Source organism: Oncorhynchus tshawytscha, linkage group LG01, assembly GCF_018296145.1.
Source record: "Oncorhynchus tshawytscha isolate Ot180627B linkage group LG01, Otsh_v2.0, whole genome shotgun sequence".
NCBI classification, from domain to species: Eukaryota; Metazoa; Chordata; class Actinopteri; order Salmoniformes; family Salmonidae; genus Oncorhynchus; species Oncorhynchus tshawytscha.
In genome coordinates this window covers 46,213,656-46,238,851 of record NC_056429.1, presented here as the reverse complement: position 1 = coordinate 46,238,851, position 25,196 = coordinate 46,213,656, and the positions used below count along the sequence as shown (strand labels likewise).

Sequence of the window (25,196 nt, the reverse complement as noted above, 5' to 3'; positions counted from 1 at the left end):
AAAGAAGCTCAATTGGAATCGTATTTACGCACATTGTGTACGTTGCAAATGCTTTGTCAATGGGCAGCTCGGTGCAATCTGGGACAGGAGATCACTCCATCAAGGAGAGAATGGAAGTTAATTGGGCACTAGGTCAAAAACTCAACATTAGCACGAATTACGTGAACCACAGCAGGCTGGTGGCACCTTAGTTGGGGAGTACGGGCACGTGGTAATGGCTGGAGCGGAATTAGTGGAATGGTATCAAACACATGGTTTCCATGTATTTGATGCCATTCCATGTTTGTCCTTCCATGTTTGCAATTCCAGCCGAGCCCCCCCCCCCAAGCAGCCTCATGTGAAGAACAAGTGCAACTACAAATATTTTCTGAAATGTGAAATGATTAACTTGCTCTCTGTAATGTCATGTAGCTTTTAAATCATGAGATTACCTAGTCAGGTTTCTCGACATAGAGCCCCACAGCGGAGGTGTCATAATACCTAGCTGTCAAACAGGGAAATGGTTAATATCGTTTTTCCACCATTCATTTTTCCCATAAGGGATTTTAAAATAAGGTTTGTGTTTGGTGTGGGCTTACCCTGGCATGATGTTTTGATAACTATGCAAATCTCTCCTGGATAAGGTGACATATGTCTCTATTTACCCTCAGATTCTAAAATAGTAATTAGCATCAAAGTAGACATTGTGCAAGATTACAAATCCCTGCATGTCATCTCTAGCTGACACCTTTGCTAACAGGTATTGTGACAATTTTAAAACTTGCACAAGGCAGTTCACAGAATAGTCAATTTAAAGAAATGTAGCCAATTTATTCATTAATAAATTTAGCTAGCTTATATAGCTTACATTCTTAACTTAACTTTCTGTCCATATCAAATATGTGCATGTCCTGGGATTTTGTTTTGTTACTCACAACCTCATATTATCACATTCGCCTACTGACACCAGTGGTGGAAAAAGTACTCAATTCACATACTGGAGTAAAAGTAAAGATACCTTCATAGAAAAAGACTCTAGTGAAAGTCACCTAGTAAAATACAACTTGAGTAAAAGTATTTGGTTTTTAAATATACTTAAGTATCAAAAGTAAAAGTACAAATAATTCAATTCCTTATTAAGCAAACCAGACAGGACCATTTTATTTATTTATTTATAGATAGCCAGGGTCACACTCCAACAGTATTTAAAAACATGGTATTTGTTTAGTTAGTCTGCCAGATGAGGCAAAAGGGATGACCAGGGATGTTCTGTTGATATGAGTGCAAATGGGACCATCTTCTGTCTAGTTTCATAGGTTAAGCTATGTAGAAGTCATCTGAATCCTGTCCGTGTTGTCCTTGGTCACGCATGAGAAAGATCATAGAGATTCTATGGATATGATACTGTAGCTCAAGACCGTATACTAGCTACAGTTTACTTGCTACATAACAGAATAACTGTAGGCCTAATAAAGCCACTGGATTAACAAGGTCAAGAGCGCTGCACTGAAAATTGGTTATATGTCCTCGCTGTCAAAATGTTTTAAAAAATAGGTGATTATTAGTGAGCTGAGCCGCAGGGGTGGACTGGGACAAGAATTCGACCCTGGCATTTTATCCATACCAGCCCACACCACTGCTCATGCCGCCAACTCACCCCCACCACGGGGGGAGTGGTGCCCAGACCTACACCCACACCAGGCTTGAGTCTTCTGACATTCGCATCCACTCTAAGTTAAACTTAGACACAGGCAGTAGTACTGACACATAACATTGGCAGTAGGCCTACTAATATAGCCACTGTTAGATGGCATACCATCAAAGCCACAAACAAAAATGAAAATAATGGGGCAAATTATTGTTCTAAAAACAGAATTAAATCATTATACATGAACATGATAAGAAATTTACATTAGCTAAAGATCTGACTTGTGCTCAACTCTCAAGTCTGAAATTCTTATCTAGATTTCGATGAACCAGTCCAGTGCCATGTTTTCAGCACTTATTCATTGTGGCTGCTGTGTGTGTCACAGAAGGCTTATTTCTCCAAATTCTAAAGGACAAGGTCTTAATCTCTTAATACATCTCTAAAGAGTTGTTTGAATTTATCTACTTATTATTTTAACCTATTTGCTATACTGCATCCAACGCACAGAGAACCAGGAAGTGCAGCCTTTGTTTCCCACTGGGACCTGACTGGCTGGTAGATTATTGTTAAGAACTGAACGGACTTTGACCATGGCCTGGGCTGAGAGAATGAGGAAGTGAAGCATGTAAACACATAAATACTGTGTGTGTTGGAAGCCGTTATTTTCCAGTGGTATAAACAAATGGAAGTTGGCCTTGAATGCTTAACTATACAAGTATTTATTTAAATCATCTTTGCATTGATAAACATACAATTTGTATAGCATGTCATAAATACCTCAAAAGTCAGTTCCATTATGTAAATGTCTTAATACCATGAGAGAACATCAAGGATATATATATATATACTTAAATAAATCACTTCTCCTCCCAACAACATCCAGACATTCACTGATAGATCCATTAGGGTTTGGGAAGGTTGCAGAGAGAGGTGAACAGTGTCTCAATATATGGCCACAATCCATTAACCAAAATACAGTAAGTGTAAGTGACATACTTTTGTGTAGATGGAATGAAGTTGCCTAAAGACATTGATCAGAGATTGGTTATGTGTTTTTCCCTCTATTGGTTAAGGTTGGGATTTCGGAAAGTTACGCTGGTCTTGGATCTGTGCTTTTTAGGGCAACTTCCTCACAGAGCTGTCCTTCTGCTCATTGGTGGAGACCGGAGTTGTGAAGGAAAATTGCGATTTCAGTGTGGTTCTTTCGGTGATACACAATGTACGAGTGGAGGTCTCTTGATAGGTAGCTCGAGCTGTCAGTTAAGAACCTGTTTGTGAATTAGTAGTTTGATTGGAGGTTTGGGCTGTCAGTCTTGACTCCTGTGTCTGTGTAGGTAGTCAGTCAGGAGGGTGGGGTAGTCTGTCATGACGCCTGTGGCTCCTGCTTCGAACGCCGCCTCGATGTCAGGATCCTCGTTGCAGACGAACAGGTGCACCTGAGGATAGAGAGGGCCAGACGTCAGTTATCCCACATGAGAAAAATACTACAGTACGTGCTAAAGAATTCTATAGTAAACTTTTGTATACTGTACTACACACTGTAGTATCCCATGATCATGTGTTGTACTTGTACTTTAGAATGTTGTAGAATACTACAGTATTATCTGCAAAAATAAGCAGTGTAGTAAATATTACAGCAATGTCTGCAAAAACACTACACTTATTTAACAATAGTAAATACCATTTTTTTAATTTAACCTTTATTTTGACAAGGAGTCAATGCTGAGACCAAGGTCACTTTTCCAGATGAGCCCTGTATTAAGCACCAAAATACACATCTAAACACATTCATATACACAATACACAAAAAGAAAAACAGAAAAGACAATCTTCAGTAAAAAGGTCCCCTCACAACCATCTGAAATACCATAGAGGCACAAATTCCACCAATTATAAAGTGTATTGTAGATCATGCCACAAGTAAGGTGCAAGGAAATTAAAGGCTGATTTTCCTAACTCTCTGGATACCATCTATGTGACTTCAAAGAGGTGATGAGGAACTATAGTATTTCATTTGCATATACCCTGCCCATTCCCCTCACCCCATTTTGTGCCACCAGAAAGTATTCCATTCACTTTTTGTTTTTTTGCTCTGACATGCACTATCAACTGTGGGACCTTATATAGACAGGTGTATGTATGTATGCCTTTCCAGATTATGTCCAATCAATTGAATTTACCACAGGTGGACTCCAATCTAGTTGTAGAAACATCAAGGATTATCAATGGAAACAGGATCGCCTGAGCTCAATGTCGAGTCTCATAGCAAAGGGTCTGAATACTTTTGTAAATGTGATAGTTCAGTTTCTAAAAACCTGTTTTTGCTTTATCGTCATGGCGTATTGTGTGTAAATTGATGGGGGGGAAAAAACATTTTTATCAATTTTAGAATAAGGCTGTAACATAACAGAATGTGGAAAAAGTGAAGGGGTCTGAATAATTTCTGAATGCACTGTAAGTGAGACATCTACATGCTAAGTATGGACCATATATCGTGATCCCTACAGGTTATAGAAAAGAGCAGAAGCTCTGAACTATTCATTCTGACTCCAGTCCTACCTACCTACAGGTTATGTAAAATTTGCTCTTTTAGTATTTCTCCAGTAGGAGAAAGCCTCCACTTCTATGTCAAAGATAATAAAACAAAAACACTATAGTAAATCCTACAGTAATGCCTGCAAAAGCACTACCGTAAATACTACAGTATAGTACATTATGCAAAAACTCTACAGTGAACACTACAGTATATTAAAATCCGCAAAAACACTACAATAACTACTATAGTACTTTCCATGTTGGCGGATATGAGTGAGTGGGCTGGGTTGTGTTTATTAGGTACAAAACAAAGTGAAACAGAGAGCTACTATCTGAACATTGAATGTGAAATGCTGATTTACATTTTTTGTTGCGCAACATTTTGCTATGGTGTTCTTGAATGAACATGACCCTGGTTCCATTTCAGTCACCTGTCCCTTCACCAGGAGTGTCAAACTCATTTTGACCCGGGTGTGCATTCGGTCTTCAACGTCAAGAGCGCTGCACTAAAAATTGTCAAAATATTGTGATTATTAGTGAGCTGGGCCGCAGGGGTGGACTGGGAGCCCACACCACTACTCGTGCCGCCAACTCACAAATAGTTGTGATTGAGCTAAATATTGAGAGTTGGGAAATAAATAAGTATACCTACAGAAAGCTGAGACCCTCCTCTCTTCGACAGGGACAAGGGGATGAAAAGCTTGTTGTACGTTAGAAAGCATTTTTCTCTCGAGCGCATGGGGGGAGAGGAGAGTGGCTCGCTCATTGCATCAGCAGGCCCCAGTGAGGACACAGGCACATTTGGAGGGCAGCCACTTTCATTACAGGAATCATTAGGATAATGCACTTTACTGTTTGACCAAATCATAGTTTTAGCCACCCCAAAAATAGGATGTTTTGAGTAAGGTGACAATGTAGAATGTGTTCTTTCTAAGTTTATAGGCACGCTTTCCGTTTTTTTACCACCCATGATCTTGTCTGACTAACTGATGACGGAGTTGGAGCAGGTCTCTTTGCTGATGCCGCGTTTGACTTTGAATGTGAGTTTGCATGACCTCAGTCTATCAGAACTGGGCCGGCCCATCTTGGTGGGGTAAGCCAGCCATTGCCCACTGATCATCCAAAAGCCCATTATAGATCAGTAGAACAGAGAAATTCCACTCAAATCAAGCTGGATTGGAACTTCTATGTTTGCTCCTTTCCCTAGACACTCAGTGTCTATAGTTCTTAAAGGGCTGGATAAGGGAAAGAGGGATGTAAACAGGAGCTCTGCTGACCCTACTGATGGGCCATGACATACTGAAGCGGTTAGCAGAAGGGGCTAGGAAGTGATGGCAGTAACAATTATGATGATAATAGTAATGATGGTGGTTGCTCTGTACCTGAATTCCTCTGTTGGCCAGATGTTTGAATAGACTCTTCCTCATTGTTAATCTGGAAAAACATTAACGTTTTGCAGGTGGTTTAATCTTTTATCAAAGCTTGTATATGGTCCGTTGGTTTTAGTAGGGAAAGGGAACTGCTTTGTTACTGTAGTAAATGTACCCACTTTTCTATCAGATAGATGACCATACTGTTCTTCAGAAGACGCTCCTCAGGAATATATGTTCTGCATAAATAGAATGAGATTATATGATAGTTACAATTTACGACATACACACACACAGGGTTGCCAGAGAAAGAACAATAGAAAGCTCTATAGAAAACATACATGACACGCACACACACGCACACACCTGTTAATAATGCGGGGCAGGTAGAACTGCAGGAAGCTCTCTCCCAGCGGAACAAAGGGCAGCAGGCCGCTGTAGTAAAGGAGGAGCAGCTGCAGCCCTCGTCTCATACTGAAACTATAGGGCATGGTGGAGTTCTATAAGGAGAGAGGGAGAGCAGAGAGAGAGAGGGAGAGATGGAGGAATGTGATAGAAGAGAGCAGGAGGGACAGGGAAGAGAGAGGCTGGGTTGAGAGAGTGCAAGAAAATATCTCTCCCTAGGACAGGAGTTGGACCCCTGGTTCAGTTTATTGTATCTTCCCCTAGTTGACACTTACAGATCTGCGGCACTTTTTCATAATGGTACAGTCTACAGTCGCCCACACTGTGAGGTCCTCTCTATCATACTGTTTCACCATGTTGGATGCCTGAGAGAGAGCGAGAGAGAGACCAGGGCAGAAAGGGAGAGGGGAGTTATTCGTTGTCTGTGACTAAAACATTTAGTGAAGCTGTGAAACCTATTATCGTTAGATTCTTTTTTTTCCCTGACATAGTCAAATAACTCAAGCATAGATTAACTTTTTTCCAAATTTGGCACACAAAGACCATGAGTAAAATGTGTCAAAAAGAATGGTACCAATTGGCCTATAGGTGGCAATGTTATAAGCGGTCTCACTTAAACCCTCATATCCACCGCCCCGTTTGACGTAGGTGTCTTTCCTCATGCTGAACAAATTTGCCTCAAGGACCCATAAGGCCTGTCAGGATATTTTTTTCATCCATCTTGAGAATTTTGGAAAACCTTTGAAAAACAAGTCCAAATAACACCAAGCTTGGGGTTTGGTTAATGACAAATAAAAAAATCTGATTTTGTGTGTCCATTTAAAACCTTTGTAAATCCACTTCACAATGGCCTATCAACTTGAAACTGAAATTGGTATTGATTACTCAAAAAAGAGAACTTAACAACTTCTTTTCATAAGGAACGCTTATGCTCAAAAACATCTGCAATCGTCTTCTCCTCATGAACCATATGTCAGATTATGTCCAGATTTTTTATTTACTCATGACATCAGTCTTTAATGGTTTTAGTTGTTCAATTCAAATATAGCTGCACTGTAACCTGCACGTTAGCATATGCTAAAAACACAAATCTTCTCACGAACCATAAATCATATTGACGTCAGATTTGGTATAGACTCAATGAATTAGCCTGTAATGAATTGGAGAAGGATTAGTTGCTGCAATCAAAGTCGGCCACGTCACACAACTAGATGGCACCATATAACACCAGGGCTATAAGAACTGAACTGATAGACATGGGGCCATGAAATTTGGTATGTAAACCAATGTATATGTCCTTAGAAGCTGTGTGATAAAGTCACTGCAACCTTAGATGGCTGCACTGGACCAGTTGGTGGCACTATAGATGTCGTCATCCTTGTGGTATTGAGAGAGAACCATGGTAATGCTTTCACTGACTGCACATAAAGGAAGATAGTTCCTACATGATATAGTGCTTGCTTTGCTATTCAACTATCTTGTGTCCTTTCTGTCTTCCTGTGAACCCTGTTCATTGCTGTACACTGCTATATTTATAAAGTATTTTCTGTAAATAAAGTTGAATTTGATTGGATTTAGCTTAGTCCTGTACTTTTTCCATCAGCAAGCTGTTGTCTTCTTTGATTTCGATGTTGACTGGCATCTTAGGGAACTTCCTGAACACTTCCTCCAACAGGGTGAACTTCCTGTCTGTACCGGTGCTGTAGTGGCCTGGTGTTGGAAAGGAAGGAAGAAAGGGATGGGAGGGAGGGAGAAGGGTGAGGTAGTGAATGTCATGATAATACACACACACACACACGCACGCATATACGCACACACACATTGGTGCGAAACCTCACAAAGAGCATTTGTCTATGCCATTGACCCACTTCTGTCAGAGAAGTATGGTGGATGAGTGTGTGTGTCTCTGTGTGTGTGCCTTAATTAGGCTGACAGCGTCAACAGAAGTACACAAATTTCCAATGAAAAGCTGCGTTTGCCTTGCAGCATTGAGTTGTAGAGGTAGTTGCATAGTGCACACTGTAAAGTTTGGTGGAGGAGGAATAATGCCCTGGGGCTGTTTTTCATGGTTCGGGCTAGGCCCCTTAGTTCCAGTGAAGGGAAATCTTAATGCTACCGCATACAATGACATTCTCTAGGCAATTCTGTGCTTGCCCCTTTCCAACTTTGTGGCAACAGTTTGGGGAAGGCCCTCAAGTTTCAGCATAACAATGCCCCCGTGCGGACCTCCCGATTGGCACAGTGGTCTAGGGCACTGCATCGCAGTGCCAGCTGTGCCACTAGAGATTCGGGGTTCGAGTCCAGGCTCTGTCGCAGCCAGCGGCAACTGAGAGACCCATGGCGTGGCACACAATTGGTCCAGTGTCGTCCGGGCTAGGGGAGGGTTTGCCCTGCAGGGATATCCTTGTCCCATCGTGCACTAGCGACTCCTGTGGCGGGCTGGGTGCAGTGCACGCTGACACAGTCAGGGTGTTTCCACCGACACATTGGTGCGGCTGTCTTCCGGGTTAAGTGGGCATTGTGTCAAGAAGCTTGGTTGGGTTGTTTCGGAGGACGCACAGCTCTCGACCTTCACCTCTCCCGAGTCCGTATGGGAGTTGCAGCGATGAGACAAGACTAACTACGAAATTGGGGAGAAAAAGGGGTTAAAAAAATACAATATATATTTTTGAACTAATAATTTAAAAAAAATAAAAGTTTAAAATGAAAAACAATGCCCCCGTGCACAAAGCGAGGCCCAACCTCGCTAATGCTAACTAATGCTCTTGTGGCTGATTGGAAGCAAGTCACTGCAGCAATGTTCCAACATCCAGTGGAAAGCCTTCCCAGAAAAGTGGAGACTGTTATAGCAGCTATGGGGGATCAACTCCATATTAATGCCATTGATTTTGGAATTAAATGTTTGCCGACCAGGTGTCCACATAATTTTGGCCATGTAGTGTATGTGTTACAGTGGATACCTGCATTAAATGTGACCTCCAGTCTGTCCTTATACAAGGGTAAGTCCTGAAAAGAAAACACAATTCATATTTTATACTACAAAATGAATGAAATGTCTCATTACTGTATGGGACAGTTTATAAAAGCTAAAACAGTTTATGGAACAGATTATAAAAGGGGCCTACATGTATACACATTATAATACATACACATTAAGGTCAGAATAGCTATGGTAACAAAGAGTTCAAGCAACAATCAAGGGGAGTTTTATATTCTATGGTTTTAATATACATTTGACCTCTAACCTCTAGGTTTAGGGAGGAGATGGTGACATCATGGCCAGTCTGCCTCAGGAGGTTTTCGTCATGTGACACGACCACATGACCATCCCGGGTCAGGTGACAGTCCAGCTCCAGCATTCCTGTACCCTGCTCCACCGCACTGGGGACACCCGCATAACTGTTGTTTTGAACGTGTCGTAGGTGGAACTGCATTAGAGCTGTCAATCCACAAGTGGCTCCCGGCATCATACTTATTGCAGACATTGGCACATTAGTAGTAATCCCATGTAGCCATGTTTACAAGTTCCAACACTGGAATGTGTGATACAATCTACACATCGATTAGGCTGAAATATTTAGTTTAATGATTTTTTATTTGAGTTTCATTATTTCTATATAGCATACATTTTCTAGTTCTGAACTTCTAACGTGAGTGGGATGGGTGTGGCTTTGTGACAATGACCACACAAGCAGCTGCTCACCGATTTGAAACACCAACTATGCAGGTGTTGGTTAGCGCATGTTAATGCTTGATCTGATTGAATCTAGCTCAGAGGTGTCAAACATACGGTCCGGGTCTGGCTTGTGAGGGGGTCCAATCCAGTTTAAGGGTGGTTTGAGAAAAAATACAAAAAATTCAAATAAAACATACTTTAAAATGACTCAAACCAAATCGAAAGTATGTCAAAATTACAATGGACCTATAGTGCCTTCAGAAAGTATTCATACCCATTGACTTATTGCACATTTTGTTGTGTTACAGCCTGAATTCAAAATGGATTAAATCTATTTTTGTCACCCATCTACACATAATAAAAGTTAAAAGATGTTTTCATCAATTTCTTTCAAATATCGAATTTACATAAGTACTGTATTCACACCCCTGATTCAATTAAGTGATAATGCCCGAGAAGCCTGTGTTTGGAGGATATAATGGCACGGGTGTTCGTCGAGGGCCGGCAAACTGTGCCAATACCCTTCAAACACCGGCTTCTAGGGTTACCTACATATTCAAATAATGATTGACATATTTTTATTAAACTTTATTTTGATGAATTTATTAAAACTATTTCATCCTTCCATAAGAAATAGTCCCGACACAAATCTAAGGTTGCACCCCAAGCCAGTTCGTTTGCCAGAGACTCGACCCAGTTGTTCAGTCTCTTTGTTCTAAATTGTTCTAGTCATTCGTTCTAAATGTTCCATACCCATACTGGCTGGCAACATTTTTATCCCTTGAATTCTAGCTAGCCAACGACAGCTAACTTAGTCACGTCAAACAGTGCAGCCAAAATAACAGCAAAGTAGCTTAATTTGCATGTTTAAGTTGCTTTCTAGTGTAATCTATTTGGATTTCTCCTGGCATAGAAAATGTGCTCTCTCATCAGGACACTGTTGTTCAGAGGAGCTAGCCAAAAACACAGCTAACACAAAAACTTCAAACTGAAGCTGGATAGACTTTAAACTAGCCGGACTTCATTTCATTTGATATTTTTTCAATTGATATTTCTTTGTATATATCCATGAAAATGATGCCAGCTGATTCATGATTTCGACTGGCTGAGAAATGCTGCCTGCCTGTCTGTCTCATCCTGACACCCGACACTTTCATAACTATGGGACAGCTTGAGATTGAGTTTGAATATTGAAACAATGTTGAAATGTTGAAGGTAATATGGTAATATGGTAATAGGTAATATGTGCATGTAGGTAGGGGTAAAGTGACTATGCATAGATAATAAACAGCGAGTAGCATCAGTGTAAAAGCAAAGGGGGGTTCAATGTAAATATCCTGGTGGCCATTTGATTAATTGTCTAATGGCTTGGGGGTAGAAGCTGTTAAGGAGCCTTTTGGACCTAGACTTGGTGCTCTGGTACCGCTTGCCGTGCGTTAGCAGTGAGAACAGTCTAAGACTTGGGTGACTGGAGTCTTTGACCATTTTTTGGGCATTCCTCTGACACTACCTAGTGTATAGGTCCTGAATGGCAGGAAGTTTGGCCCCAGTGATGTACTGGGCCGTATGCACTACTCTCTCTGGCGCCTTACGGTCAGATGACAAGGAGTTGCCATATCAGGTGTGATGCTACCGGTCAGGATGCTCTCGATGGTGCGGCTGTATTACTTTTTGAGGATCTGGGGACCCATGCCAAATCCTCAGTCTCCTGAGGGGGAAAAGGTGTCGTGCCCTCTTCACGACTGTCTTGGTGTGTTTGGACCATGATAGTTTGTGGTGATGAGGACACCAAGGAACTTGAAACTCTCGACCCGCTCCACTACAGCCCCATTGATGTTCGTGGGTGAAGAGGGAGTACGGGAGGGGACTAAGTACACACCCCTGAGGGGCCCCAGTGTTGAGGATCAGTGTGGCAGACGTGTTGTTGCTACCCTTACCACCAGGGGATGGCCTGTCAGGAAGTTCAGGATCCAGTTGCAGAGGTAGGTGTTTTAAGTCCTAGGATCCTTAACTTAGGGATGAGCTTTGTAGGCACTATAGTGTTGAACGATGAGCTGTAGTTAAATGCAAATTAATTACTTAAAAATCATACAATGTGATTTTCTGGATTTTTGTTTTAGATTTCATCTCTCACAGTTGAAGTGTACCTATGATAAAAAAATTAGACCTCTACATGCTTTGTAAGTAGGAAACACTGCCGATTTTGCAGGTTATCAAATACTTGTTCTCCCCACTGTATATGCCATTGGATGAGGTAATGTTTTGATCCTAAGTGGTACCAAGAACGGGATAAAACTTTCTTTAGGAGACCAAACTGAACAATAATTTATAGCCAATACTGTCTGGCTATGGGATACTCCTCTCTCAAGTAAAATTCTTCCTTTGCGCAGTTTTCCTAAGACCTGTGGTTTGACATGTCGACTAGGGGGTGGATCTTTGCTATAAAGGATCTCAGTTGCCATTATGTTGACACTCTCAGGGAATTAATTTATAGACACTGAATTGATCTGAGAGTCACAGGGCTATGGTGAAGCTCATATAATTAAAAATGGACTTTATGACAACTGACTTGTGTGTGGTTTGCTCTCTCATGATTTGGTAATACAGGAAATTTCCACGACAACCTAGTCACTGTGGGGACAACGTCATCAATGCACTTATTGATGAAGCTGGTGACTGAGGTGGTATGCTCCTCAATGCCATTGGATGAATCCCGGAACATATTCCAGTCTGTGCTAGCAAAACAGTCTTCTCATTTGACCACTTCCGTATTGAGTGAGTCACTAGTTACTTCCTGCTTTTGCTTGTAAGCAGGAATCAGGAGGAAAAAATTATGGTAAGATTTGGCAAATTGAGGAAGAGCTTTGTATGCATCTCTGTGTGTGGAGTAAAGGTGGTCTTGAGTTGTTTTCCCTCTGGTTGCACATGTGACATGCTGGTAGAAATTATATAAAAAGGATTTATGTTTGCCTGCATTAAAGTCCCCGGCCACAAAGAGCGCAGTTTCTGGATGAGCATTTTCTTGTTTGTTGATGGCCTTATTCAGCTCGTTGAGTAAGGTCTTAGTGCCAGCATCGGTTTGTAGTGGTTAAATAGACAGCTGCGAATAATATAGATGAAAACTCTCTAGGCAGATAGTGTGGTCTACAGCTTATCATGAGGTACTCTACCTCAGGCAAGCAATACATCAAGACTTCTTTAATATTAGACATCACAAACCAGCTGTTATTGACAAATAGACCCACCCCTCGTCTTACTAGATGTAGCTGTTCTGTCCTGCCGATGCACAGAAAACCCAGCCAGCTCAATTTTATCCGTGTCTTCGTTCAGCCATGACTCAGTGAAACACAAGATATTAGACCCACCCATTGTATAATACTTTGTAGAAGAACCTTTGGCATTGATTACAGCTGTGAGTCTTTCTGGGTAAGTCTCTAAGAGCTTTCCCCACCTGGATTGTGCAACATTTGCCCATTATTCTTTTCAAAATTCTACAAACTGTCAAATTTGTTGTTGGACAACCATTTTCAGGTTTTGCCTGAAAGTAGATCAAGTCAAAACGGACTTCTTGGCCACTCAGGAACATTCACTGTCTTCTTGGTAAGCAACTCCAGTGTAGATTTGGCCTTGTGTTTTAGGTTATTGTCCTGCTGAAAGGTAAATTAATCTCCTAGTGTCTGGTGGAAAGCAGACTGAACCAGGTTTTGCCTGTGCTTAGATCAATTCTGTATCTTTTTTTATCCTGAAATTCTCCCCAGTCCTTAATGATAAGCATACTGTCGTGACTTCTCCTTAATGTGAAGACTGTTATATCAAATCAATTCTCTGTGTAATAATTATTACGGAATTAAACTAATCTTGTAACATTAATGAACTAAGAAGTCGTGGCACCATGGGAAAAAGTTTAAAGAGTCACTATTTCCCGAATTGAACTCTTCAGATATTTTCATGTCTTATCGATTACAGTCACTTATTAATGTATTATTACCTCAGTCATTCTGAACGTCGTAATTTCTTGTCGTCTGCACTAACCCTACTTTATTGATGAATCAGCTCAATTATTTATTCATTTACTAACTAATTAAACAATTACAGAATACACAAACATTATACAGTAAATTGTCTCTCGAAGACTAGCAAACAGGACCGTTTGGGTATAACACGGTGGCGAGGAGACAAAGGAGTTACTTAATTGGACATTGGGAAGCTACACTCACAAAATACAAACTCTTATGCACTCTAATATTCGCTCAGTCGGGAAAAGAGAACGCAATATATGTATTTATGACTGAGCTGTCCTTGATCGTCCAAATCCTTGGTCACAGAGATGTTGGGTGTACGACTCTGGTTCAACCACCAGAGATCACCATGTCCTTAGGTAGAACTACTGGTCATGGTGGTGGTAAGAATGGATACTTCACCGTACCTTGTACAGTAGTTCTCAGAGTTGATCTCGTTAGAATGCTTCAGAGGTTATCGATGTTCTCATCCTAGGCTACATATGCTTCCACCTGCAGATTGATAAGGCGACGTCTAGGATTTGCTTCTTCTGTAGTGATCGATAGTTTGAGTTTATAACCATTTTACAACATTCGGCTCACGCTTGGTCTATAGAGTGGTAGATTTCTGAACCATTTGTAACCTTTTCAGCTGACGCTGAACATAACTGGTCTAATATGTTAATTCTTCAGTGCGTCCTTTTAAACAATTGGGGAAAAAGGGCGTTCCATTACGTTTCGCATAATTTACTGTGCTCACGTGGGCGTGGTTACTGACTTGGTAAACTACATCAAACATTTTTTTCTCATGTAGAAGACAAATCACATTTCTATTTTTTCAAAAATATTCGGATACTTAATCATTAATTTTATACAACATTCAGATGCTAACCTCATAATTAAGAAGTGTGGACAGAGGTACAGTTATGTGGTTCTGTCTTTCATGATGTCACATCATCAAAACAAATGAGGGGAAGGGCTAGCTAAAAGGGTTATGGGAAGGGTTAGCTAACATTTTAAGTACAGTGGGGCAAAAAAGTATTTAGTCAGCCACCAATTGTGCAAGTTCTCCCACTTAAAAAGATGAGAGAGGCCTGTAATTTTCATCATAGGTACCCTTCAACTATGACAGACAAAATGAGAAAAAAAATCCAGAAAATCACATTGTAGGATTTTTAATTAATTCATTTGCAAATTATGGTGGAGAATAAGTATTTGGTCAATAACAAAAGTTTCTCAATACTTTGTTATATACCCTTTGTTGGCAATGACAGAGGTCAAACATTTTCTGTAAGTCTTCACAAGGTTTGACTAAATACTTTTTTGCCCCACTGTAGTTGCAAAGTAGCTAAATACTGAGTAGTTGCAAAGCTGCTAATTAGCTAAAAAGTTGTCTGTGATGAGATTCGAACACTAGACGTTTGCATTATACTTGCCCTTTTCAACCATCTAAAAGTACAACAAAATTTCAATACAGTACCGCTCTTCACCGGGCCAAACAGGTGTTGTACCTTGTTTCCCTTGGAAACTAGAATCCCGCCCCAAGCCAGGCCTCTCCCAGCTGTAAGCACGCTGTGGGCTAAACTGGGAGCAGTGACATGCAAGCGATAAAACCTCAAAAGTGTATGGTCATGCCTAATTCGCCGCAACAAATATCCCCAATGGTCAACCCTTTAAATAATGCCCCTGGTGGAGTGGATGTGTACACCATTCGGTAACCTTTGCCGCTATATGCCAGGGAGACTCCACAATCCTGTGGAAAAGACGCTGCTTAGAGAGCGCCCTAAAGGGAGGTGGATTAGCAAAGCAGACAAAAAGCTGGTCACATAACTGGATATCCCGGGTCCGCTCAATATACTGGACACAGGGCATGTAACCTCTATTGCTCATCAGAAGAAAAAATAGATCAAAAGCTAATGACCTGTAGGACATATTCATGACTTTCTGGGCAAAGGCCGCATTTGGGCGAAGGCCGCATTTACCTTAGTCTCCAGGGGCGAACTGTGTACAGGAAGATTGTATAGATAACGCATGGCGATCCCCAACGCATTTAGTTGAGGTCAAAGCCACGAGCAAGGAGGTCTTGTAGGAGAGGATCTTCAGATCCAAAGACTCCAGTGGTTTTAAAGAGGGCCTTGCACAGAGCATCCAAAACCAAAGCTAAATCCCAACTGGATGCAATAGGTTTAGAAACCGGTCTCAGGTGGTGCACACCTTTTAGGAACCCCACCACCAATCCCTGGGGTGGCATCACCAATTTCCACATGACATGCTGAAATAGCTGCCATGTACACTTTCAAAGTGGTGAATAGGCGACCCTGATCAAAAAATTCCTGTGGGAACATTAAAATGTCCCTCAGAGAGGGACCAAAGCTCAAATGCCTGCCACACTCTTGGGAGGGAGCCTTTGTGGACTGAATAGTAGCAATCAAGTTCGGAGGTAAACCTCTAACAGTCAGATTGGACCTCTCAGGGGCCAAGCCCACCGATCCCAAATCTCTGGCCGGGGGGGGGGCCAAACCCGCCCGGGCGCCTGGGACAACAGATCCCTGCGCAGCGGGGGTTGCCACAGGACCCCGCTCAACAGGCGAATGATCCCCAGCTCCACTGGTGGAAATGTGTAAAGGAGGGTACGAAGCCACTGATGCACAAGTGTGTCCAATACCAACGGCGAACTCGGGTCCCTCATTGAGGAAAAACAGATGACAACGCACATTTTCTCGAGATGCATAAAGATCTACGTCGGCCCTGCCAAACATTTCCCATATCTGGGAGACCACCCAGGTGTGTAGACTCCACTCCTGAGAGAGAGAGGGTCTCACCTGGATAAAAGATATGCACTGTATTGAGAGCATGTGTGCATTGCTTCCCAGCATTAGGGAGCGAGCCAAGGTTAGGAGGGAGAGAGACAGGGTCTCTCCCCGTCTGTTGATGCATATCACCACTGACATATTGTCAGTTCTGACCAGCACAAGCCAGCCCGATAAAAGCAGGGGGAAGCACCCGAGCGCCAGATACACCGTTAGGAGCTCCAGGTAAATTATATGCAGTGCGCTCCGACCAACTGTCCATACCCCTCGAATTGAGTTGCCTTCGAATAGCGCACCCCACCCTTGGGGGGATGAGTCTGTCGTGATCACCTTGCGGGATACAACTCAGCCCATGGGAGCCCCCTGACAATACCAGAGGGTCACACCACCGGGCCAGGACCCATTGGCCTGACAGGGACACCTGAAGCAACCAGCTTAGGCTGTGATAGGCGAGTGAGTCTAGCTCGAGACCCAGAAACGGAATGCACTGAGATGGAGTCAGACGGCTCTTTTCTGGTTTATTATGAAGCCTAGAGACTGAATATGGGACTAGCATGGATGTGTGTAATACCAATCGTCTTGTGAACATTCAGAATATGTAGACTCTGAGGTGCTAGCTGAGGGCACGTAGGTCTCGAATGGGACGTACAATCCGGTCCCTTTTTGGAACCAGGAAATACCGTCCGTACCAGCCGTCCTGGATCTTCAACATTGGAACCACTCGGATTACCTGCTTCTGGAGACAGGAGGATATTTCCTCCCTCAAAATGGGCGCTGAGGACTCGGGACAGTCGAAGTGATGATGCTGCAGAAGTGTGGGGAACGCACAACAAATTGTAGCCTGTACCCCAACATTACTTTTGGTATGATCCAGGGTGACACTGCGTATGTGCGCCATTGGTCGGTGCAGACAGTGAGACTCCCGTGAAATGCCATCTGAAGGGCCGGGAAACCACCATGGGGACCGGGAGAGATTACTTATTTTTCCACCACTTTTGACAACCAACGAGACTTTGTGGGATAATAGCATGGTCCTCTCCAACCCTGCTAATTCCCTCAACTCTGCTACCAACAACCACTTAAGGGGCACAGGGGGCTCTGGCAAGGGCTGACGTAGTACCTCGTTTGGACAGTAACCAAACATGGGGGCACTGTTGTCAAAGTAATGTTTTTGTGGAGGGTTGCACTGGTCGCTCACACCTGTACCAAGGACCCTCGTTCTGGGGTTTACCCGAGCCAAGTGCTCAGGGGCTGCTTTGTCATCAGAAGGTGCTTGGAGAAAGCTACTAAGTTTCACTTGGCAGAAGTTATGCATCCTAGCCGACGTTAGGCAGGAAGCTTTTTAGTCTAAGCTAGCTTGCCTCTGACCACAGCATGGTCCGTTTAGAATAGCCAAGTGACTTAACTCTACATAATCTAAACAAGAGAGCTACCCAAGCAACTCCACCATGGGAAGGTAGGAATAACTAGTAAAAGCTAGCTTGCCTAGGTGTGTTTGCCACCGTTTTAGCTAGCCTGGGCTCGAGAGTCTATGTAGGAATGGATCACCGCGGTGGGACCGGGACCCTTCATCAAAAAATATTCTGGGAAGAGAGGCAAGTGGTGCATGACCAAGGCAGACACAGGCGGCGGGGGGTACCCACCAAACCTGGCCGCCCTCTCTCTTCAAGTAGCCTCCAGTAACCAACACCAGGAGCCGGGTTAGGTGCAGGCAGCTACTGCATACACCACGCCCAGGCAGACAAGACATTTGCTCCAACCATAAAACAAATCCGCGTCCCGCAACTCAGACTCAGCCGAGGTACAGGCAACTAGGAGAGGAAGTCACTATCGGAAACACCAAGGCCCCTCAAGAATGAGACACGATTGTCAAGAGAACCTGCGCCTTGGACTAGCAGAACATTGCCAGCCGTGGGCAAGCCACGGTTAGTGAAACCGTCCCCTAGGCCCACACACAAACTGATTCGAGCGAGGGAAGCCAGAGAATGCACCGAGCTGGCTGAGACATACAAGACAACAAACGTGAATATATTTTTATTCGTTTGGGCATGGTCCCGACCCAGCTTGTTAGCCTTCATCGTTTCGGTCGTATTAGCCATCTTACTCATTGCTACAGCCAGGCCAAGCAATCCATAGAATAACTAATTGGTTTGCACACAACGGGTGAGCACCCACTACCACAAAGGGATAGTTTAGTTGGAGTCAGTCTCATGTTCCAAAGATGTTTGTTTTTGGCATGAATCGTTCCTGCTGAAATCGAGGTGAAGAGCAGAATAATTTAAGGGTTTCAGAAAGGCGTTTATTTCATTGGCCTTGTCAGGCGTGATTTTAGTTCTTCAATTGAAATCGTGAGAGTGTAACTCACACACAGTTGTGTTGTACCGAGAGGAAACCTGGTTCAGTCTGCTTTTCACCAAACACAAGTTCACCTTTCAGCAGGACAATAACCTAGAAGATAGTGAATCGCAGTGGAGGCTGCTGCTGATGGTGCCGGAAGAAATGGCATCCGTTTTACGGGCGCCTAACCAATTGTGCTATTATTTGTTGTTTTTTTGCGTTATTTGTAACTTACTTGGAACCATCATATCTTATGGCAAAAAAAGACGTCATGGATAAAAGGACAGCGATCACTCAACTCGGATTAGACTAAGATTTTTTCTTCGACAAGGCCAAAATCCCCTTCATTGGCAAGAGAAAGAGACGCAGGTAGAGGACACAGGGCGGGGTGCCCCGTAAGAATCCACCAACAGCGAGTGGGAAATCTGCCCTGACCATCAATATTACTTGCCAACATATAATCATTGGACAATAAATTAGATGAGGTACGATCACAAATATCCTGTCAATGGGACATCAAAAACTGTAATATCTTATGTTCCACCAAATCATGGCTGAATGACGACATAGAAAATATTCAGCTAGCAGGATATACGCTGCACCGGACAGATAGAACAGAACACTCCAGTAAGACGAGGGGGGGGCGGCGGTCTGTGTATATTTGTAAAAAACAGCTGGTGAACGAAATTTAAGGAAGTCTCTAGATTTTGCTCGCCTGAAGTAGAATATCTCATGATAAGCTGTAGACCACACTATTTGCCAAGAGAGTTAATCCATTTTTTTTGTGGCTGTTAATTTACCACCACAGACGGACGCTGGCAGTAAGACTGCACTGAGTCAGCTGCATAAAGAAAATAAGCAAACAGGAAACCGCTCACCGTTAGGCGGCGCTCCTAGTGGCCGGGGACTTTAATGCAGGGAAACTTAAATCAGTTTTACCTCATTTCTATCAGCATGTTAAATGCGCAACCAGAGGGAGAAAAACTCTAGATCACCTTTACTCCACACACACAGACGCATGCAAAGCTCTCCCTCGCCCTCCATTTGGCAAATCTGACCATAATTCTATCCTCCTGATTCCTGCTTACAAGCAAAAATTAAAGCAGGAAGCACCGATGACTCAGTCAATAAAAAAGTGGTCAGATGAAGCAGATGCTATACTACGGACTGTTTTGCTAGCACAGAATGGAATATGTTCCGGGATTCTGCCGAAGGCATTGAGGAGTACATCACATCGGTCAATGGCATTATCAATAAGTGCATCGAGGACGTTGTCCCCGCAGTGACTGAATGTACATTCCCCAACCAGAAGCCATGGATTACAGGCAACATTCACACTGAGCTAAAGGGTAGAGCTGGCGCTTTCCAGGTGCGGGATTCTAACCATGAAGCTTATAAGAAATCCTGCTATGTCCTCCGACGAACCATCGAACAGGAAAAGCGCCAATACAAGACTAAGATTGAATCGTACTACACCGTCTCCGACACTCGTCGGATGTGGCAGGACCTGCAAACTATTACAGACTACAAAAGGGAAGCACAGCCACAAGCTGCCCAGTGACACGAGCCTACCAGACAAGCTAAATCACTTTTATGCTCGCATCGAGGCAAGCAACACTGAGGCATGCATTAGAGAACCAGCTGTTCCGTGATCACGCTCTCTATTGCCGATGTAAGACCTTTAAACAGGTTAACATTCACAAGGCCGCTGGGCCAGACGGATTACCAGGACGTGTACTCCGGGCATGTGCTGACAAACTGGCAAGTGTCTTCACTGACATTTTCAAAACGTCCCTGACTGAGTCTGTAATACCAACATGCTTCAAGCAGACCCCCATAGTCCCTGTGCCCAAGGTAACCTGCCACTAAGGTAACCTACCTAAATGACCACAGACCCGTAGCACTCACGTCCATAGCCATGAAGTGCTTTGAAAGGCTGGTCATGGCTCACATTATCATTATCATCCCAGAAACTCTAGACTCACTCCAATTTGCATACCGCTCAAACAGATCCACAGATGATGCAATCTCTATTGCACTCCACACTGCCCTTTTCCACCAAGACAAAAGGAACACCTACGTGAGAATGCTATTCATTGACTACAGCTCAGCGTTCAACACCATAGTGCCCACAAAGCTCATCACTAAGCTAAGGATCCTGGGACTAAACACCTCCCTCTGCAACTGGATCCTGGACTTTCTGACGGGCCGCCCCCGGGTGATGAGGGTAGGTAGCAACACATCTGCCATGCTGATCCTTAACACAGGAGCCCCTCGGGGGTGTGTATTCAGTCCCCTCCTGTACTCCCTGTTCACCCACGACTGCATGGCCAGGCACGACTCCAACAGCATCATTACGTTTGCAGACGACAAGTGGTAGGCCTGATCACCGACAAGACACCCTATAGGGAGGAGGTCAAAGACCTGGCGGGGTGGTGCCAGTGTAACGGATGTGAAACGGCTAGCTTAGTTAGCGGTGGTGCACGCTAAATAGCGTTTCAATCGGTGACGTCACTTGCTCTGAGACCTTGAAGTAGTGGTTCCCCTTGCTCTGCAAGGGCCGCGGCTTTTGTGGAGCAATGGGTAATGATGCTTTGTGGGTGACTGTTGTTGATGTGTGCAGAGGGTTCCTAGTTCGCACCCGGGTATGGGCGAGGGGACGGTCTAAAGTTATACTGTTACACCAGAATAACAACCTATCCTTCAACGTAATCAAGACAAACGACTACAGGAAAAGGAGGACCGAGCACACCCCATTCTCATTGATGGGGCTGTGGTGTGGCAGGATTAGAGCTTCAAGTTCTTTGGTATCCACATCACCAACAAACTAGAATGGTCCAAACACACAAAAAACTGTCATGAAGAGGGCACAACAAAACCTATTCCCCTCAGGAGACCGAAAAGATTTGGCTTTGGTCCTCAGATCCTCAAAATGTTCTACAGCTGCAACATCGAGAGCATCACTGCCTGGTACGGCAACTGCTCGGCCTCCGACCTCAAAGTACCACAGACGGTAGTGCGCACGGCCCAGTACATCACTGGGGCTAAGCTGCCTGCCATCCAGGACCTATACACCAGGCGGTGTCAGATGAAGGCCCTAAAAATTGTCAAAGACCCCAGCCACCACAGTCAGACTGTTCTCTCTGCTACCACATTGCAAGCGGTAGGTACCGGATCGCAAAGTCTACAACCAAAAGGCTTCTCAACAGCTTTTACACCCAAGCCATAAGACTCATGAACAGGTAATCAAATGGCTACCCGGACTATTTGCATTGTGTCCTGCCATTCAAGACCCCCCCACTTATACTCTGCTGCTACTCTCTGTTTATCATCTATGTATAGTCACTTTAACAATACCCACATGTAGATATTACCTCATTTAGCCCGACTCACATTGACTCTGTACCGGTACCACCTGTATATAGCCTCGCTACTGTTATTTTCACTGTCATTTTACTGTTTTTTATTTCTTTACTTATTTGTTTACCTAATACCTATTTTTTTTAAATTAAATTGCACTGTTGGTTAGGGCTTGTAAGTAAGCATTTCACATTACAAATAAAGTTTGATGGGAGGATGGCTCATAATAATGTCTGGAATGGAGTGAATGGAATGGTATCAAACACATTAAAGATGTGGTTACCACTCCATTGACTCCATTCCAGACATTATTATGAGCAGTCCTCCCCTCAGCAGCCTCCAATGAGTGAATGTTCTTGAGTGGCCTACTTACAGTTTTGACTTAAATCTGCTTGAAAATCTATGGCGAGACTTGAAAATCGCCGTCTGTGTATAGCAATGATCGAACAACCAAATTGACAGAGCATGAAGTCTTTTTTTAAGAATAATGGGCAAATATTTCACAATCCAGGTGTGCAAAGCTCTTAGCGACTTACCCAAAAAAGAATCACATCTGTAATTGCTGCCAAAGGTGTTTCTATGTATTGACTAGTTTATAAAAATGGAGAAAAAAAAGGATTTTAGGTAGATTGTTGAACAAAAATACAATTAAATCTATTTTAATACCACTTTGTAACACAATAAAATGTGAAGAAATCAAATGGGGGTGTATACTTATGATACGCACTGTAACTGATCTGAAGACAGGTTTGGTTAGGGTTGGTCACTTACTGTGTGAAGGCCTCCATGGTGCTCTCTATCCTCTCGCCGCTTCCTGCCAAGACAGATCAGAAAAGAAAAGCAGAGAACATCACTGTCATATCCAGCTCCAAGACTCTCGCTCTCTAGCCTGCTTTTCCTTGATCCCCAATGACTTGAAATAACAGGATATTTCAAATCAGAGCCAAATATTTATCCAGATATAGTGTGACTCTGGGTCAAATCAATAGACACTCAGCATTCCTGCATGCAGCTACACCACAGGTTCCAAACATCCCACTTTCACTTGTTCAGTCCATTCACATCAATGATTACAGATGAAAAGTGAAACAGCAAGGTTACTACCACATCCCTCCACCGTTCCTTCCTTACCTCCTCTGTGTGAGATGTGGGTGCAGTGGAAGGCAGCCCGTTTCTTTTTGTGGAGGATCTGAGGGTTCTTCAACAGGTAGAGCGACATCAGGGTGTAGCCCCCTAGGGCCGGAAGGATAAAGTACAGGAAACTGGCCATTATCAATTCTCCTCGGCAAACGGTCCTCAAAAGTGTCCGAAGGCAATTAGGCGCAGTATCAAAAGGCAGAGGTCCTTGGATCCTCCTAGATACTCTAACAATAAATGAATAGAACACCTACAAGTGTCAGGCTGTGTACTGATGGAAAATAACCTGCCAGATATGAGTCCCTTGTTCTGCAAGTTGTAATAAAATATTTTCAGCTATCGCCCACCGTGCTGCTTCATAACATAGGTAACTAACAGCCAATGTAGAAACCACTCCAAATCCTCTTCAAGTGCATCTAAAGACACTCAATTGATCTGGTCATATTATAAACTTCACTTGACTCTTTTTCACACAATTATCTTCTCTCTTTCTATCCTCCACTTTTACTACTCCTTCTCTTATTCTGATCACTCGGTTTCTCTCTCCGTCAGTTCATTGGTCACCTCTCAGCCTAGAGCAATGTTGTACAACTTTCATACAGTAAAAAAAAAAAAAAAACAGGACTTGAAAAACTGGTACAACCTAAGGAGGCATCCGAAGGAAGTGCCACAAGGTCCTACTCCCATAACATGCACTCGAATGCTTAGCAAAACTCTTACTCATAACCTCACCTAACGCTACTCTTTCCCTCCATGGGTTCTGTTTGTAGTCAACCCTATCTCCTTCGCACTCTCCCTTTTTACCGTTCTCCCACACTGAGTAACTGGGACCCACACGAAGTCGTAAAGCCGCAGTTAATTAAATACTAGTCCGTCAGTAGGAGCTGGCCTCCCACACCTCTCTTTCCCCTTTTTCCCCTTCCCTATGGCATATATTGTTCTTCTCTCAGGCGTTACTACCTTTTGTGACACAAACTCACGCTCTCTTTCACTGTGTGTGAGATAAGGTAATCATGTAAATGGAACTATCCTACACGAAGTGCGGCTATAAAATACATTAAAAGCAAACCTCACATAACATGCATTTATGGGTGGGAATATGAATTTTAATGATAACATTATGGGTGCTACCTCTAGCAACAGATATGAGAGAGAGCTAACACTATAGGCTGTAGTGAGAGCGTGTCAGCAAGCGTTGATACATGGCAGGTTTCAATGCCGTCAGGAACCTTTTAACAAAGGATGGGTATGTAAACTCATTTTTAATCACACACGGGCGCAAACACACACACACACACACACACACACACAGACAGTGTACTTAAGAATAGATGTAAATGCACTTTCACAAGCAGGCATGCAACTTCAGCAGAATACTGTATAGCACAGCATTGTTTACACCAATACAAATGCTGAAAAGGTAGCAAACGAGAAACTAGATATTCGGAGAGAAGCAAAAGCATAGCATGTATGCCAGAGGGAAAAGTAATTGTTCACTCCCCAGTATAGCATTCCTTCCTCAACTGACAAGGCCACACACACACACACACACACAATCCAAGGTCCAGTTTAAGCAGGTACTGGAAATTGTAAGACGTTCTAGTGCCCTTTGCCTTCTGTAACCAACCAGTATAGCAAATGCAGTCTGTCACCCAAACCTGCATTAGCTATTAAACTAAAGTCGTGCTTTACGTATTCCCAAACCTTGATGAAGTAAACAGAGGTTGAGCCCTGTGGGAGAATACCGAACCCATGCAGAGACATGCCGAGGAGGAAAAGGAGAAAGAGTTGTCTAAAAGGACAGACAACTTGGCTTGGAACAGGAGGGAGGAGATTACTCTTTTTTTAGCCGGTTGTGACACGTTAACAAATATTACTGGTAAATTCACTGTTACCCTAAGATATTTCTATAACGCTGTCCACACTGCCATTCAGTACCAC

At 43.2% G+C, this 25,196-nt stretch overlaps 1 protein-coding gene across 5 annotated transcripts; it reads right to left on the bottom strand.

Annotated features, from left to right (window-relative positions):
• Positions 1-2,327: 2,327 nt before the first annotated feature.
• Positions 2,328-25,054, bottom strand: LOC112251969 (lysophospholipase D GDPD3). 5 transcript variants are annotated; one of them, XM_024422832.2, is made up of 11 exons: positions 24,960-25,053; positions 23,250-23,482; positions 22,890-22,932; positions 9,183-9,336; positions 8,898-8,943; positions 7,529-7,647; positions 6,213-6,302; positions 5,899-6,032; positions 5,712-5,771; positions 5,545-5,596; positions 2,328-3,063 (listed from the first exon to the last, which is right to left on the bottom strand). In XM_024422832.2, exons 1-11 carry the CDS (start codon positions 25,007-25,009, stop codon positions 2,935-2,937), a joined length of 1,110 nt encoding a protein of 369 aa, XP_024278600.1. In that variant the 5' UTR covers positions 25,010-25,053; the 3' UTR covers positions 2,328-2,934. The 5 variants fall into 5 exon arrangements, with proteins under 5 accessions (XP_024278600.1, XP_024278608.1, XP_024278630.1 ...); XM_024422840.2 differs by having other exon boundaries at positions 9,183-9,318; XM_024422862.2 differs by having other exon boundaries at positions 23,250-23,351; positions 24,960-25,049.
• Positions 25,055-25,196: the final 142 nt, after the last annotated feature.